The sequence below is a fragment of the Haliotis cracherodii genome, unplaced genomic scaffold (genome assembly GCF_022045235.1).
Source record: "Haliotis cracherodii isolate W230 unplaced genomic scaffold, xgHalCrac1.p SCAF_10, whole genome shotgun sequence".
Classification (NCBI taxonomy): Eukaryota; Metazoa; Mollusca; class Gastropoda; order Lepetellida; family Haliotidae; genus Haliotis; species Haliotis cracherodii.
This window is the reverse complement of record NW_027266265.1, coordinates 13,875,895-13,892,409: the sequence shown is the minus strand read 5'-3', so window position 1 is coordinate 13,892,409 and position 16,515 is coordinate 13,875,895. Positions and strand designations below refer to the sequence as shown.

At 38.7% G+C, this 16,515-nt stretch overlaps 2 protein-coding genes across 2 annotated transcripts in view; one reads left to right on the top strand and one right to left on the bottom strand.

The window, feature by feature from the left end:
- Nucleotides 1-4,493: 4,493 nt before the first annotated feature.
- On the bottom strand, nucleotides 4,494-8,889 carry LOC139446802 (cilia- and flagella-associated protein 90-like). The gene is made up of 3 exons (XM_071228137.1): nucleotides 8,713-8,889; nucleotides 6,532-6,651; nucleotides 4,494-5,067 (listed from the first exon to the last, which is right to left on the bottom strand). Exons 1-3 carry the CDS (start codon nucleotides 8,851-8,853, stop codon nucleotides 4,924-4,926), a joined length of 405 nt encoding a protein of 134 aa, XP_071084238.1. The 5' UTR covers nucleotides 8,854-8,889; the 3' UTR covers nucleotides 4,494-4,923.
- Nucleotides 8,890-9,085: 196 nt separating this feature from the next.
- Nucleotides 9,086-16,515, top strand: part of LOC139454085 (RING finger and SPRY domain-containing protein 1-like) — a 63,375-nt gene continuing 55,945 nt past the window's right edge. Inside the window, exons 1-2 of the mRNA XM_071235581.1 lie at nucleotides 9,086-9,118; nucleotides 14,812-15,276. Of these exons, the coding sequence (XP_071091682.1) occupies nucleotides 14,936-15,276 (341 nt within the window). The 5' untranslated portion in view covers nucleotides 9,086-9,118; nucleotides 14,812-14,935. The remainder of the gene's footprint in view (nucleotides 9,119-14,811; nucleotides 15,277-16,515) is intronic.

Sequence of the window (16,515 nt, the reverse complement as noted above, 5' to 3'; positions counted from 1 at the left end):
ATGACACGAAAACGTGATATTTGTGGTGGTTAGAAATCTTTTTATAAAGGGAAGTACCATGCTAATTCAAATCCGATTCTATAACTGTTATTATATCCCCATTTATTTGCATAAACTATTTTAGTATTTCAGTAATAGATGTAATACTAGATGTGCATGTCATATCCCAATTGTGTAGATTGATGCTCATGGTGTCAATCACTGGATTGTCTGGTTCAGAACCGATTATTTACAGACCACTGTCATATAGCTGGAATATTGCTGAATGCTGTACTAAACAACACACTAGGAATGGGATGCAAATTATTTTAAATATCATCATATTCAATAAGTAGATTTTGCAAAGTGGATTTATATTAAATTTTTCATTATAACAAGCATGACCTTTTTTGGTCAAGGGGTGAGGTTAGGCAGTTAAAATACAAACTTCTAGAAAGCATTGAACCTTTGTTTTAAGTTTGCAAGGACGTACTTTGTAGGATCAGTATTCTAAAGGTTACAACTAGCCGTGCAGAGTTGTTTCCCTTTGCTCTTTGATTCACATTCAACTGACAAGGATGAAAGCACAAGGCCATGGTCGTGCTTCACTGAAGTACAGTCAAGTCTCATTGATCCGACAATCGGCTTGATCCGACACTAATGATGGGAACCAATTAAATCAGTGCTATTTAGACCCATTACCGAAATCACTTATTAATCAGTCTCGTTAATCCGACACAGTTATCAGCGTACTCCGTGGTCATCTGCCCGCTAGTAAACAGCCAGTGTTATGATGCAAGACGAGTCGGCTGCATATTACAGAAGGAAATGTATTCTGGCTGCATCTACCTTTCTGTCATTAAAATCATACCTTTCACTCCGGCCAATGTCCTTAAAATCACAACTTCCTTCAGTTAACCCAACATGCAGTGACATGACTGAATTAAGTACAAATCAATGGAAATGCTTAGGCAGATAAGTGTGGGTGAAGCAGCTCATGCTGAGATACTACAATCTTCGGTTGCGATACTTGATGGATAAATAATATGTCCATTGTATTTCAGGGGGCACAGGTGGCCCAGTCGTCTAAGGCGCCGCGATTCGCTGTGCTGATTTGCATCCCTTGGGCACACCAGAAACCTATGATTGTGGGTTCGAATCCCGGTTCGCCCCAATTATGTTTCCCGTGCTCGTGGGTTTCACCGAAGGGGTAAACGTGTGGGACATGCATCACTTTGGACTTTCCTCCCACATTAAGCTGATACGCCGCGATATAACTGGAATACTGTTAAAAGCGGCATTAAACTCAACTCACTCACCCACTCCCATTGTATTTCATACCAATCATCAACTATTTTCACCAGTCAGGAAAGTTTTAACTATTTCACAGGAGGCAAACATTATTGAGTCTGGACAAGACAAACCAGTGATAGTCTGATACCATTGGGATAGAATTACATGCAATCAACCCGGTCACCAAGCCTTCCCCACTGATCAATTTATGTTTGTTGTTTAACGCCACACTCAGCAATATTCCAGCCATGTGACGGCGGTCTGTAAATAATCGAGTCTGGAACAGACAATCTACTGATTGACATCATGAGCACCGATCCATGCAATTGGGATTCAGTGACATGCATCAACCAAGTCAGTGACCCTCAACCAATCCCATGTCGCCTCTTATAAGTAGCATGGTCACCTTTTGCAGCAAGCATGGGTTGCTGAAGACCTATTCTACCCGAGATCTTCACAGGTCTGTTGAATTTATGAATCCCCTTTGGGTTGATGTACAAATTAATGTAACTGCAATATAGCAAGTTAAGTCAATATCCTTTCGAAATGCCCACTGTTTTGAAAGTTATTCATCCAAGAATAACTTAAGGAAGAGAATATATGGATGTCAACTTCTTTATTATGAGGAACAACGTTTTGGAGTATGTGCTTACTCCATCAGGTGAATGAATGCCATGAGGCAGAGAGCACATATCATGTGTACAGGTAAGTACAGGAATAACTTGTCACATAATTGACAGATTTTTCAATTAGGCAAAATAATTTAAGAAAATGAGCCCCCAAATTCTACCATCATAGTTGAGCATTTTAGTTGGTCAGCTGGCAAGCGTGCACGCATGCACACACTGGACTAATGAGACTACTTCAGCAGGATGAATTAAACTGTTTCCCTTTTCTTGGTACCCCCACTTACAGCAAATATGTTCATGAATATTTTTAAATTTGTCCCTGACCAGTCAACCACATCTAAAAGTGCATTACACTAATGTACCGGAACAAATGTTTAGGACACTTTATTAGTTTAAACAGAGCTCTTATTCAAAGGAATGAAGAGAAGGGGAGTTTCCTATGCTGTTGACTTTAGCAATGTGGATCACACTGATTACCTTGGCCTGTTGCTCAAACAACTGGATGTATAGATGAATAGAATATATCTGCCCAAATATACTACTCAAAAGAAGTTAAGGACCACCTGATTCTTTCATATTACTATAGTTAATACATCATTGCATGCCAGATAAACTGTAGTGATATGAAAGAATCAAGTGGTCCTCAACTTCTTTTGAGTAGTATATTTGGTTGAGTACTTATACTTGCATTCCCAATCTGTGTAGATTCCGGGGTAGTATAGGTCTTCAGCAACCCATGCTTGCTGTAAAAGGTGACTATGCTTGTCGTAAAAAGCGACTAACGGGATCGGGTGGTCAGGTTTGCTGACTTGGTTGATGCATGTCATCAATCCCAATTGTGTGGATCGATGCTCATGATATTAATCACTGGATTGTCTGGTCCAGACTCGATTATTTACAGACTGCCGTCATATAGCTAGAATATTGCGGAGTGCAGCGTTAAACAACAAACCAACCAACTTGCATACCATTTGTGGCAGTGTGTATGCACACAAACCCTGACATTTTTATATGTCATGTCCTCCATTTCTTGTCATTACTCTTGACTGCGGAAGATGGCATCCCATCATCACTGGGAGTCAACGTATTCACCGATGACAGACCTTTGTTCAATTCCCCATGTGGCTTAATGATTCCCAGAATCGGGACTGGTGGGGTAGCCTAGTGGTCAAAGCGTTTGCTTGTCACACCAAAGGCCTGGGTTCAATTCCCCACACTGGTACAATGTGTGACGTCTTTCTGGAATGTTTTGACAACGGGTATAAAACCTTGCATTGTTCACATCTGGAAAAAGACGAACCAGTACTATGGGTAATGATCGCAGGATTTTAAAAGAAAAAGGGTGTGTGGGGGGTATCCGTTGCAGGATTGGATCTCATTGGGCTAGCACTATAAAACCCGATTTAGTACAGATGGAAACAGACTCACACATGCACACACGTCTGTATAAATGCAATAAACTTGAACATGACAAACCCCATTTCATGTCATCTTTTGTCATTGCTGAAAACACAAAGCACAAAATTCTGTTGCAATCAAACAACTTTATTGCAAATTAATAACATGTCCGACATCCCATCACGACATGGACAGTATTATTTAGTGCTGTACTTGAATGTAGACAAATAATTTGGCATAAAAATATTCACTTAATGCTGAAATGATTTGTATATAACAGTGTGTGTATATCACAAGTTTAAACATGCATAATGTGTTCACAATTCCAAGTTTAAAAACACCCACGCAGAGATGCAAACAAAGCTTTACGAAATCACATACGAGAAATATAAAACAAAAAGAGAAAAAAATTGTTAACTTGAAATAAAATAACTAAAAAAGACTTTTAAAAAGAATAGGATCACAGAGCATTTGTTCATATTTTGAAGATTGATAAACAATGTACATTGCATCCAACAAACGTTATTACTACAAAATAACTATTTACACCAGAAGTTCAAATCTAGAGAATACATGGGAGGTCGAGGAGCAGCACGGTAGGGCAAGACTCCAGGTTGGGAAGAACATGTTTATTTCAAGTGTGTTCAACAAAATGTTCATGGAACAATAGTATATCCAAAGTCTGAACAAACACTGCAGTTCCCATTACCTGATCCAAAAGAATCCTAACAATATCATTGGTTTTACATCAAATACAACAGAAACATCACTTTTAGATAAGGCATGAAAAAAGATAATTTGCTGCTATTTGTACCTGACTATTTAATTGTAAGCCTACCTGAGAAACAATAAAGTCAAGGAAGGACCATCTGCACCCAGTTTTTTCTCTCACGTCACATTCAGCTACTGTCAAATTACACGACACAGATGTATCTTTGAAATTAGTTATGTAGTTCTTTGTGTCACTTTTAATACTAAAAGATCAATGTTAAAATCAAATCCACAATCATGTCTCTCAATAAGTTGGGCTCGGAATGATATGGATCAATAGTGAGTTGGGTTTAACGCCACTTTTAACAGTATTTCAGTTATATCACGGCGTGACAGCTTAATGTGGGAGGAAAGCCCGAAGTGATGCAGGTCTCTGACGTTTACCACTTCGGTGAAACCCACTAGCATGGGTACGGTGCTGACAAACCTAGAAACATAATTGGGGCGAACCAGTATGGATCAGTAAGATCTACAGTAAACTTTGTTTATAACAAATATGCTTATAACGAACTGACGGATATAACTAACTGGTTTTTTTGTCCCGGGCATTTGCTGTATATATGCTGAACATGTGCTTCTTAAGAACTACGGTTGTTACAAACTAAATTTATTGGTCCATTTGAGTTCGTTATAACCGTAGTTTACTGTATAAGTTTCAGGGCAAAATAAGCCATTAAAGAATCTAAATTCTTGTATTTCAGTGATTTTCAGTATTCTTTTTGTAGACTAAAACACCATGTTACTCAGTCAGTATCACAGAACATAAAATCTCAGTCAACATAGGGTTTCTTCAATGTGGGCAGCATCTACACCTGCAGGGACACCAACATCTGCACCTGCAGCAACAGCCAACTCAGGGTGTGATTCCATTGCGTCGATAGAACTCCGAGTTGACATACCCGATGCGAACATGTGCTCTGTCTGGATGATCCACATGGATTTTTAGCCGATGTCCGTATTCAGAAGATGAAAGAGTAGGGACTATCTTTTCCTTTTCCTTGAAATCAATTGAAAATGTTTAATAAGATACTAGTTATCAGAAAGGTTAAGAAAAAAAATTACACACATGCTAAGATAGTCAGAAAAATGCAAATAATATTCATGAAAAAAACAAAATGATTAAGAGCCATGTTATATTTATTACACATGATGGTTTAGTGTAAGGGATGTGTGAACCCCTGTAAACCAATCTGGATCCTTAAATGGTTCCTATAAGGGTAATGCTATTTTTCAGGCCATTATCATTTGCAGAAGCCAGAGGTCTTCTATTAACTGCCCGATGAAGGAGGGCAGTTGAAAAGACCGAGGGCATCTGCAAATGTTAATGCCCTGAAAAATAGCGTTACCGTTATTATAGCTAAAATGGATGGAATTTGTTATCAAATAAAAAGAAACAACAATATCGGTTTTGAAACATTTACTGCAATCAACACGAACGTCACTGACCTATTTTTACAAATATGGAAACGTCATAGAACAAACCAGATGACCTATCCTATGACGTCACCGAACAACAGACGTGATAATGGCCCATCGTCAAACAATATGAGGGCAACATCATGTTACAGTGGCCCGCTCATTTCTGATATCATGCAGGCGGTTTAATGATAATTCTATCCATTTTAGCTATAATATATGCTATCACTAGCTGGGCAAGCAGACTTTCTAGGTTAATTAATTACTTGCCCTTGAAGAGATCACCCGTTTATTAAACATACAGCTGTATTACACATTGTGTAATAACAAAACACGTGCTTATGTACTCTCGGAACACGTTTCACGAACAAATATTGAAAGCTCTCAACATCCCTTGGCTTATTCAACGACATTGCGTATGGAGTTGATAGATCACTGAGAGGAGCTTATGCACACTCGATGACCCCAGCAGCCTTGTTGATAGGCTGACGTCTAGTGGCATTGTTTCGCTGATGGATCTTGCAACAAAATTCCACAACTTACGTCATCGAGTATTGTGACGTGATTGTAAACTGTGAGGTGCAAGGCCCGTTCCACAAGGCGATCGTATTGTAGCGCAACGACAGTCGTTAGTCTAAGTTAAAGTATGTGAGTTGCGATAGTCTTAGCCCTACGATAATTTTGTTGAACTGACGTCTCAATTCTAAAGGTGGACCAATGTATGGTCTTAAATTCATACATTTCAACTTTTGACGTGTTTGAAATATTATTCTGTTAAACTCAATTGGACTATGCCGTGGATCGTGTAGGTGTCAGCCTATTCATATTCAACAGTATAATTCTAAAAACATCATGAATGGCAAGTAATAAATAAAATACTAAACTCGCTCCCGTGTAAAACCAATTTTATGAAACTCGTGAATAGTTATAGTATCTGACTCGCTTTCGCTAGTGAGATACCACAGCTATTCACTCGTTTCATAAAATTGGTATTACACGGGAGCTCGTTTAGTATTCTATATTTCTATCCAGTACAATATCAAACCTCGTCATTGACTGTGAGTCCTCTTAACTTGGCGTGTTCCCGGTCATCCCGATGGAGTTTGTTGTTATATCCTTCATTCTGTTTGAACAAGCGGTCATACGTCGAATTGGAGTACCGTCCCTATACCAGACAAAAATGTCATTAGTGAGTGAGTTTGATTTGGGTAGCTTATAGCATAGTTCCAGCCATATCCAAACACAGGTCACCAAGAATGATTTAATACACATCCATTTGGGCTGCCTGTCACCATGACGAGCCAATGCTTCGCCCACAAGGCTACCCTTCCGCCCCATTTTCAGTAGAGAGTGAGTTGGGTTTCGTGCTGCTTTTGGTATAGGTCCAGCTATATCATGGTGTGGCACATCAATAAGGCGTTTAACACACTACATCTATAGCAAACACGACATAAGATAGCTTAATGGCAAAGAACGATGAAGAACAAGGGGTGGTTTGTTTCATGATAAAACATCATTCTATCATTTCTTGAGATTTGAACATGCGCTTGCAACTTGATGACGTCGTAAATGACGTTATTTCTTATAGGGAATTGTCAGGGGAGTTATTCCCCATAGATGTAGCTGGGCAATGTAGATAAACGCAATGGCTGACCGATCGCACTCAAATGTGGGATAGTTATGACAGTTAGTACTGGGAGAAGAGGTACAAATAATTGACATAAAAATTGTGATAATATCCAGGAAATAGTAAACTTAACCCCCACCTGTTCATAAAATCAACTTGTTTGACATTGCCGAGGTTGGATTGTATTCTGGAAGTCATCAATATTTAAATATAGGCAAATATTTCTAGAGCTCGTAACAATCAAAACATCCTCAAAAAGGATGTACATGGTGTTGCTATTCCATGTAGTAATTAAACGATGTGGGGGAGTTATTTAACATAAACACAATAAACATCTCCCCTCATTGTATATTTACAACGTAATGATGTTGGGCAAACCGTAGCTTTAGTTGTGATGACTCAATGCTTCAACCACTAGGTCACCACCCTATTTTCAAAATATAGTGAATGAGGTGAGGTGAAATGGGGTTTAACGTTGCGTCAAAGATTATTGCACTTATTTTGCGACGTGCATGCACATGTGTCCCTAGTGATGCCGATATATAGCGCCAGACAGGGTAACAACAAGTACCATCTTTTAACGTCTTTTGGCATGACACGGCCGGGGATCAATCCCCCGACCTTCCGCTCTCTCGGCGGAATCTCTACCACTAGACCACGGAGGCTGTCCTATATTGAATGAAGAAGTGAGTAAATAAAGAACCATTATTGTTGATCACACATATAGTTCCTGTTGGCATTCCAAGATAGAATAGGGGCGGTGGGGTAGCCTACTGGTCAAAGCATTCGCTGTTTACCTCTGTGGTCTAGTGGTTGAGTGTTCGCCCGGAGAGCGGCAGGTACGGGGTTCGATCCCTGGCACACACAAGGGACACAACTCTTCATAGTGAATTAGATAAATAAGCCACCCAAATGCCTTTTTAACATAGACTATTACAGTAACTGTACTGATATCTCGTGAGTGATTGTGTATGGTTTGACACAGCCCTAAGCAACATTCTAGCAATGACCAGTATAAGGGTCTCCAGACATTGTTGAAAATCGAACCAGGGCCTTCGGCATGAGTGAGTGCTATGGTTTTATGTTGCTTTTAGCAATATTCCAGCAATATCAAGTCAGGGGACACCAGAAATGGGCTTCACACATTGTACCCATGTCGGGAATCAAACCTGGGTCTTCGGGGTGACGAGCAAACGCTTTAACCACTAGGCTACCCCCTTTCGGCATGACAAGTGAATACCTTAACCACAAGGCTACCCAACCAAAGGGTCAATTTTCTTAGAATGACCTGCTGATATTTCTGAAAGTACTTCTATGTTAATGTTAAATCATATATTCTTCATTCGACATAACTAGCATCTGCAAAGACAATTATTAATGTTCTTAATTGTACAGACTTTCCTTGAATCTCCTTCATTTTAGCTCTAACGTAATACGAGGGGGTTAAAATTACACGATACTGATACTAAGGGATTTTGCAAGTTAAAGTAACCATTATTTGTTAAACGTAAACTATTCAGGGCAAAAGAACTCCATTTCGCCTGGCTACCCTTTGTATCCAATGACAACAACTAGGGAGCAACTTTCTTTCCACCTCACCTTCTTCTCTGATCCAAAGTACGTCCTCTCAGGTGGATTCTTTCTTTCTTTTGGTATAAATGAAAATGAAGATACTTCACATGTTCTTCCCTTTAGACAAAATTCGTCTGTCTCAGTTTTGACGTGAATAACCTCCGACATGATTCGTTCACCAACTTCTCCCGTTGCCCTGTTGCCAAGAAATGAATATTCATGAAAGCAGGACCGCACACACCGGCGCGCACCTAGTTTCAGGAAATGATCAAATAGTAAATCAAAGAGACGTTTTTTAACTAAATGGATAATTTTGATCTTGTTTTATAATGTCTTTCCATATATACATCACCTTTTTTTAAATAAACCGGAAAATGAAGAAATTACTCTGAAAGGCCCGGCTAAAATGGCGGCGGAACGTCGGCTGCTAAAGGTAGAATACGAATATTATTAGTTTAATCATTTATGCACAAACATACATGACGTTCTGTCCTGTCGGTGTAAGGCCACTTGTGCCATAATACCAATGTTTTCACAACACGTGTGCTGTTGTATGCTAATTTGTTCCCTTTTGACTAAATTTTGATATGAATTGTATCCCACATTTTCATTAGGAAGACAGAAATATTAAGAATTACACACATAAGCAAACCACAACAACATGTTCATGTAATCTAATTTAGTTGATAGCAATGACTGATTATGATTATGAAGTTATCCCTCTGTCTAAGATGTTTTCATGTGTGTTAATGTCAACATATTGGGAGTTCAGATGAAGAAATATCTACATCTTCGTCTGGTTAATTTGAAGTTTGGAATATATTGTTTATGGTTTCAAAAACATTTCAGTGTATGTTCCCTATGTTTGACATTGTCGCACAAGATACACAGCTACCTTATGTGATCAATGTTGTTTTGATTATTCCTAATTTCTTAAGATAAATCAACAAGTGAAATGGTTGTGTTTTTGGTGTTAGCTGTAATCTTTATGTTGATAATGAACTCACTGATTGCCTGCAAGTATAGAACATTACGCTTTATCAACTTTGTTGTTACCATCATGTAATAAGTGTTATCATCATGTCCTTATATACTAATGCTTGTTACTACACTTGAATGTATGTCGTACAGTGTAGATGGATAACGTTGCTATGCAAAGTTGGTTATAGGAAGACATGAATCTGTACTTCATTGCTATGTTAAATGATGTGTTATTGATGCTTATGGCCCCTCCATCAGGTTAGAGTGAGTAATGTTTTAAGCAACCTTGGTACTTGGTTCTACTAGGATGAGATTGACAGCCACATGACTCTCATCTTCCCGAAGCAAGAGAGTTTACTGACTTTAAAAGTCCAGTTTCCACCATTGCCGAACGAGGCTGGAATTCCTGGGCTCGATCGTAGCGCAACCAGTGGCTGTTACGAGTTATATCCCCTCTATGCCTCTCCTATGGACCAATCAGATTCCACCTCTCGTATCACTTGCATTTGCTTCAAACAGAATGGCAGCGCCCAGTCAAGACAATCAGATCGACAATCAATATCTATATTGGGATAAAATGGGTCTTACATCGCGAAGTGCATCAAATCACGAAAGCACCTTGACTAAAAACATGAGAAGATTTGGAAAATATCTGTTGACGAGTTGGCAGTGCACATGCTTTGCAAATCCTGCAATCGATGGAACTCATCATGACAGTTTACGAACCGAATTTCGATTTCATTGCAGGATTTTGATTGGACTATGCATAGACCCGTTAGTCCAGCCAAAATGTAACTCCATAATATCAACCTAGTTCGGCAAGGGTGGAAACTGGTCAGTTAACTCTCTTGCCTTCGGGAAGATGCATTACTCTGAGTTGTGTCCAGACTGGTCACATTTGGGGTTAAAGTTACATCTGGCAATGAACACTACCTATATGCAACCACCATCTGTCAACTTTACATGTTAAATCATAGTTTCACAAGTAGGAAATCTAGTATATTATGGTACTGCAGACAAGTGGTTATTGTCTTTTCATTGTAAAGCTTTACTTCTTTTATATAAACATTGGTATACAAGTTTCTCTGCATTAAAGTCAATAAATTATAGTAATATTAAGTAAGTAATTAATTTCTCTAATTTGCTAAGGTATGAAGTTGACTGGGGAATCACCATGATCACTCATCTAATGCAGGATGGGGGCTGGAATCACAACTACCCGGAGTAAAGCAAGAATCCCAGAACTCCCCTTAATTTCAAACTGCGTTTACACAATGTTGTTGGGTTATTTTGATCAATAATGATCGTAACTATTTGGAAACCTAAACACATGAGACCCCATCCGTGGTCTTGTGGTAGAGCGTCCGCCCGGAGAGCGGAAGGTCCAGGGTTCGATCCCGGGCCGCGTCATACAAAAAGACGTTAAAAGATTGTACTTGTTGTTACCCTGTCTGGCGCTCGGCATTAAGGGGCTAAAACAAGGACTGGTCAGCTTGGAGTCAGTATACTGTGTCTGAGTGGGGTATTCATGTTAAACTGCGGCATGGTATCTCAGTGAGCTAGCACTATAAATCGGCATCAGTCCGGACTAGTACAAGCAGCCACACACACACATACACGTGCATGCACGTCGCTATATAAGTGCAATAATCTTGGACACGACGTTAAACCCAATTACACCTCACCTCACCTCAACACATGATAAGTTTATTTGCTTTCAAGATATCATTTGATTCTTTGGACCGTTAGGACCCCTAATATATACCTGTGACCCCTTCAGAGCAGACAAGGGTGTCATGATGACCACCCAAGTTTTTGGAGGCTTGGGCAAATTCCAAGTTTGAAGAGGTTCACAGCAACCTGTGCTAGTTGTACAAGACAACATAAGAGATCTGGTGGCCTGGCTTGGTGGCTTGGTTGAATGTACAGCACTAGAAACTGGCACTAGTCCCATAGTCCTTGCCAAACTGCCCAATAGTTAAGGTATCATAAGGACTAGTAGAAATGTGCCTCTTTTTAAGGGTTTTGCTATATGTTATCATTATAAGGACTAGAGGGCTAAAACTGTTAGTTTCTATCACTGATGTACACGTATGTCATTGCATTCCGACAGCTTTTTGTCAGTATTCTAATTTCAAATTGTATTTAAAATGATGCCACTAGACTCTGAAGTGTATGGCATAGACTCAATGGGATGTTATAATAGCACTGTGTGTGTATTTTAAGGGTATCCTGATGCCAATCAGTTGGCATGGTTTGCTTTCTATCAAAACCAATTTGTTCCCTTGCAGTTGTAGAAACCAACAGTTTTACTCTACTAGTCCTTTTAATGATAACATATAGCAAAACCCTAAAAAAATGGCCAATTTCTACTTGTCCTTAGGATACCTTAACTATTGGGCAGTTTGGCAAGGACTACAGGACTAGTGAGAATTTCTAACGCTGCCTTGGTGAATCTAGGTTAGAATCGGTACCCAGTAACTTTTGCTTGCTGTCAGAGGAGACTTTATGGTCATTAGGTTCCGTGATTTGATATGTTTGCATGTAATTATACCCTGATGTATTGTTGCTTATATTATCCATGGCTGGATTGTCTGATTTTTATTATTTACATGCCACCGTCATATAGTTGGAATATTGCCAAGTGCAGCATTTAAACACCAAACAAGACCTGTAGAACAGCACAAATTACATTGATTACGCTCTTGTAAGTATTAGACTTGTAGCGGCATCTGACAGGTCACATTTGTAGGGACGCCTTATCAATGATCATAGGTGGACACTATTACCAGTTGTTACTGGGCTGTCGGGTAGCCTAGTGGTTAAAGCGCTCGCTTGTCACGCCGAAGACCCGGGTTCGATCCCGACGTGGGTACAATGTGTGAAGCCCATTTTCTGGTGTCCCCCGCCTTGATATTGCTGGAATATTGCTAAAACTTTCCAACATCTGTAGCTAGCTGGTGTTATCGGTTTTATCATGAAGCAGGAGGCCCTTGTTTATATGTATCTACAGTAGAACATGGATATAACGAACTACAAGGGACTAGAGAAATCAGTTTGTTATATTCGTTGTTCATTATATACGTTTTCACTCGGAAACGTCCGCCATCTTGGATGAAACAAAACACAATACACATAATTGCAGCTCTGTCTTGTATGAGCAGTGATCACTTCATAGCATTCAATTGATAACATTTCATAACATTCATTTTAAACATTAAATTCATGACATTTTTAGAACATTGTTTATCAAATACATGTAAACATATTTAGCATCTTGGTGATCGGCAGCTCGTAACCATTTCCGGGCAGGACCAAAGTCAGTCAACTCGCAGGATTTGAGAATTTGTAAAATTTATATGTTTAATGTTTATTTTACAGATAAGATTAGTCCAATTACATGTATAGGTAAGATTAACACAATGCAAGTTTAACAAGGTTGAATCGTCACCGCTGATTGTGTTGATTTGCCGCGATTGTGTTGATTCACCGCCGATTACGTACAGCCAATTGTCAGTGACACTTGACACTGAGTGAGAGTTCTCAGTTCGCTATACACGTCACTAATTAGTGGTAGATGGGCTTGTCGGTGATCAGATATCAGTTCACTATATACATTAGTTAGCTGTAGAGAGTTCGTTATGTACGTAAATTTTATTTGATATTATATAGGAGATATATCGGGGATTTTTCAACACTTTGTTGTATCCGTTTGTTCGCTATATCCATGTTCATGATATCCGTGTTCTACTGTACTATCCCTGTCAACTCCAGGAACTTCACTCTTTAATAGTGTAAACTGGTGGTCCCATTCTGGATTTTTGCTACCTTCAAGAAGCAAGTTTGATGACTATGTGAATGAATTACAACTTTAAAACCAAAAGTATAAATTTCCTAATTGCATATTTAATACCTAGTATAAACATTGTTAAATATAAAACCAAATGTGTACTTCTCTAATCAAGTTCATGTATATTGATTATACCACATCTGTATAACCTATTCTGTTCCATAATGACTACCATATTCAACGTAATAAGCACCCACGGCGATATTTGACAATATGTTGGTGAGTGAACAATCCCAATTAGCACCCCTTCCAATTGATCAATGTACAAAAGACTCATTTATTACGCACTTGTGTGTTATATGCACCCTTAATTATGGACAATTAAATTCTGGAAAAATATATCTGTCATATATAAACATTACAGGCTGTCAGCATAAACCAAGAAATTTATCTTTCAACTCTGTTTTTTTTTCCACCAAAATAATATTCTAATAAGAGCCCCCTATTTCTATTTTGGAGAGCGCCCTGGGCGCTTATTACGTCGAATACAGTATTTAGAAAAAAAGAATACAAGAAGTCTTTAGCTGTTGATTATCTTAATCTCTATCGAATACGCATTCGACTCCCATACCAAAAAACAGTGCTAGACAGGTCCAGCATTCCAAGAGACAGTGTGAGGACAAGCTGAGGAGATATTATAGATAACAGTCAGCAGAGTGGAGTGACCTAGGCTGTTTTCCACGACTTTCATGGCCAGCCTATACACCTGATAGTTGTGGGTTGTTTTTGTTGTTGCTGTGATTGCATGTCACTGCATCCCAATTGCTTGGATCGATGCTAATGATGTCAATCACTGGATTGCCTGTTCCACGGCAAACTGGAATATTGCTGAGTGTGGCGTTAAACGACAAACAAACTAAACTATAGTTCTGGTTAGTGTAACCCTGCATGTTTTGTAAGTACATGCCTTTGACTGAATATATCCTCAGTGTGCCATGGCGACACGAGTGGCCAGTCATCTACGATGCCACTTTTCGCTGTGCAGAGTTGCATCCCTTAGGTATGCCAGAAACCTATGATCATGGATTCGCCCAAAGTATGTTTCTATGTTTGACGGCTTGTTGCTTGTGGGTTTCACGAAAGTGGTAAACGTTTGAGACCAGTATCACTTTGGACTTTTCTCCTACATTTAGCTGACACGAGATGATATAACTGGAATACTGTTCAAAGTGGCGTTAAGCCAAATTCACTCACTTACTCAGTGTGAGATTGTTGACACTAACAGGCCTATGAGTTAACCTGATTCATTTGTTTAATGGCAATATTTCAACACTTTTAAACTTCTATACTTTCAGCAACAGTTATAGTTTGAAGAGGGTTCAATCATTTCCACTATGAACAGTACCAAAGAAAGGGTCAAGTTGCCACAGTATGGAGGATGATTAGCACATACTTAGTGATGGAACCAAGATTTAAGGCATGATAGTAACATTTTGGCTGACCCATCATATATTTTCCTCTCCGCTGCACATATGCCGCATCATCTGTGCTCAGTTTATTCGAGCATACATAATGGGTTCATGTGTTTGTAAAGACAAGTCCACGGATAACACAGATTCTCGCAATAGAGATTCACGGAACCGATCACGTGGTTCACGCGGCACCGGTCACTCTAACCCTCAGCGGACAGCCAATGGTGTATCTGGTAGCAGCCACCACCGGAGAAGCGGGGGAGCCGGGAGAGGTGCGGAGCTGGCCACAAAGAGTATTGATTCTCTAGTGTTAGAAACACTGGCACTCATTCGGACCTTGGTAGACAAGTAAGTCTCAGATGCACAGATGTTCTGATACTTTCCTTTGATGACTCCTCAATATTGATTTGTAGCTATGTTGAACTTCCAGTACATTAAATCCACAATGTTTATCTGTATATCGTCACTCTCTGAACAAAGAATCCTTTATACTTAAGTTTTCTTTTTTTTTAATATTTGGTTTACAGATTTGAAAAATGATCTAGATGTTTGAAATAAAAATAAAAATATGTTTTCAATACATGATCTCTTAAACATGTTAAAGCAATTGGTTTTGGAGTGAAGTAGACAAGCTGTAGATAAGCTGTTGGTTATTTGGGTTTTTACTCAAGGGTTTGATTGTGATTGGGTATCCACAATGATGTGCTTTTCAGTTAGAATCTATCAGTATTCGAGTTAAGTTTTTTTTGTCGCTCACGTTTTTCCAAGTGTAACTGTCTAAGTGAGTTTCGGGATCAGTTGGTACACAATTAAAATGTAAGCAAACATTTTGTCTAATAGTTATAATATATTTGAAATATACACTATTGTTTTATCTAATAGTAAAAATATACACAATTGTTTTATCTAATAGTAATAATATACACAATTTTTTTATCTAATAGTAATAATATACACAATCGTTTTATCTAATTGTTATAAAATACGCATTAGTTTTGTTTCAATAGTTTATTTATAGTCTTTGTTGCTTTGATATGCTAGGATTTGATTTGTCTGCATATTTCAGCTTATCTGGACGTCTGAAATGAAATGAGTGTTTTTAATGACACGTCATGGGTTACCTCCCTTACCACATTCACATACATTACTTCTTTAATTGGTTTCTTGTCATTCCTGAAATTATCGCAATGAGTTAACTGACTGGGATGGAAGATAAAGAGATTGATCTCATGCCACATTTGTGAAATATTTGGTAGGCGGATCAGTAAATTAGATGACTAAAATATATATGTAAAGCAACTTTATGACATATAGATGCAAGTTTTTCTCAAGTATCTGTCTGCAAAGTAGCATGATAAGAATTGGCTTATTATTCAAGTAATGTTATTGTTCCATGTATATGTCTGTTGTTGTCTGGATGACATATTAAAAACAATAATTTATGCACGTCATTGGTATATACAGATTGATTGATATCTAGGAAACAACTCAAAGCTCAATCTTTGAAGCAAATCTAATTTTCTTACACTTTTAAGACCCTTAATCCCAACCCGAAACAGAGTTGTGACAATGTTGACATATCATGGG

Bases quoted from the DNA above. Each gene is read 5' to 3' on its own strand.
- LOC139446802 (XM_071228137.1), bottom strand. From the start codon at position 8,853: ATGTCGGAGGTTATTCACGTCAAAACTGAGACAGACGAATTTTGTCTA. The intron at 6,652-8,712 runs GTGAGGTGGAAA...TGTCTGGTATAG, and splicing joins ACTTTGGATCAGAGAAGAAG to GGACGGTACTCCAATTCGAC. The intron at 5,068-6,531 runs GTTTGATATTGT...ATTGATTTCAAG, and splicing joins GACTCACAGTCAATGACGAG to GAAAAGGAAAAGATAGTCCC.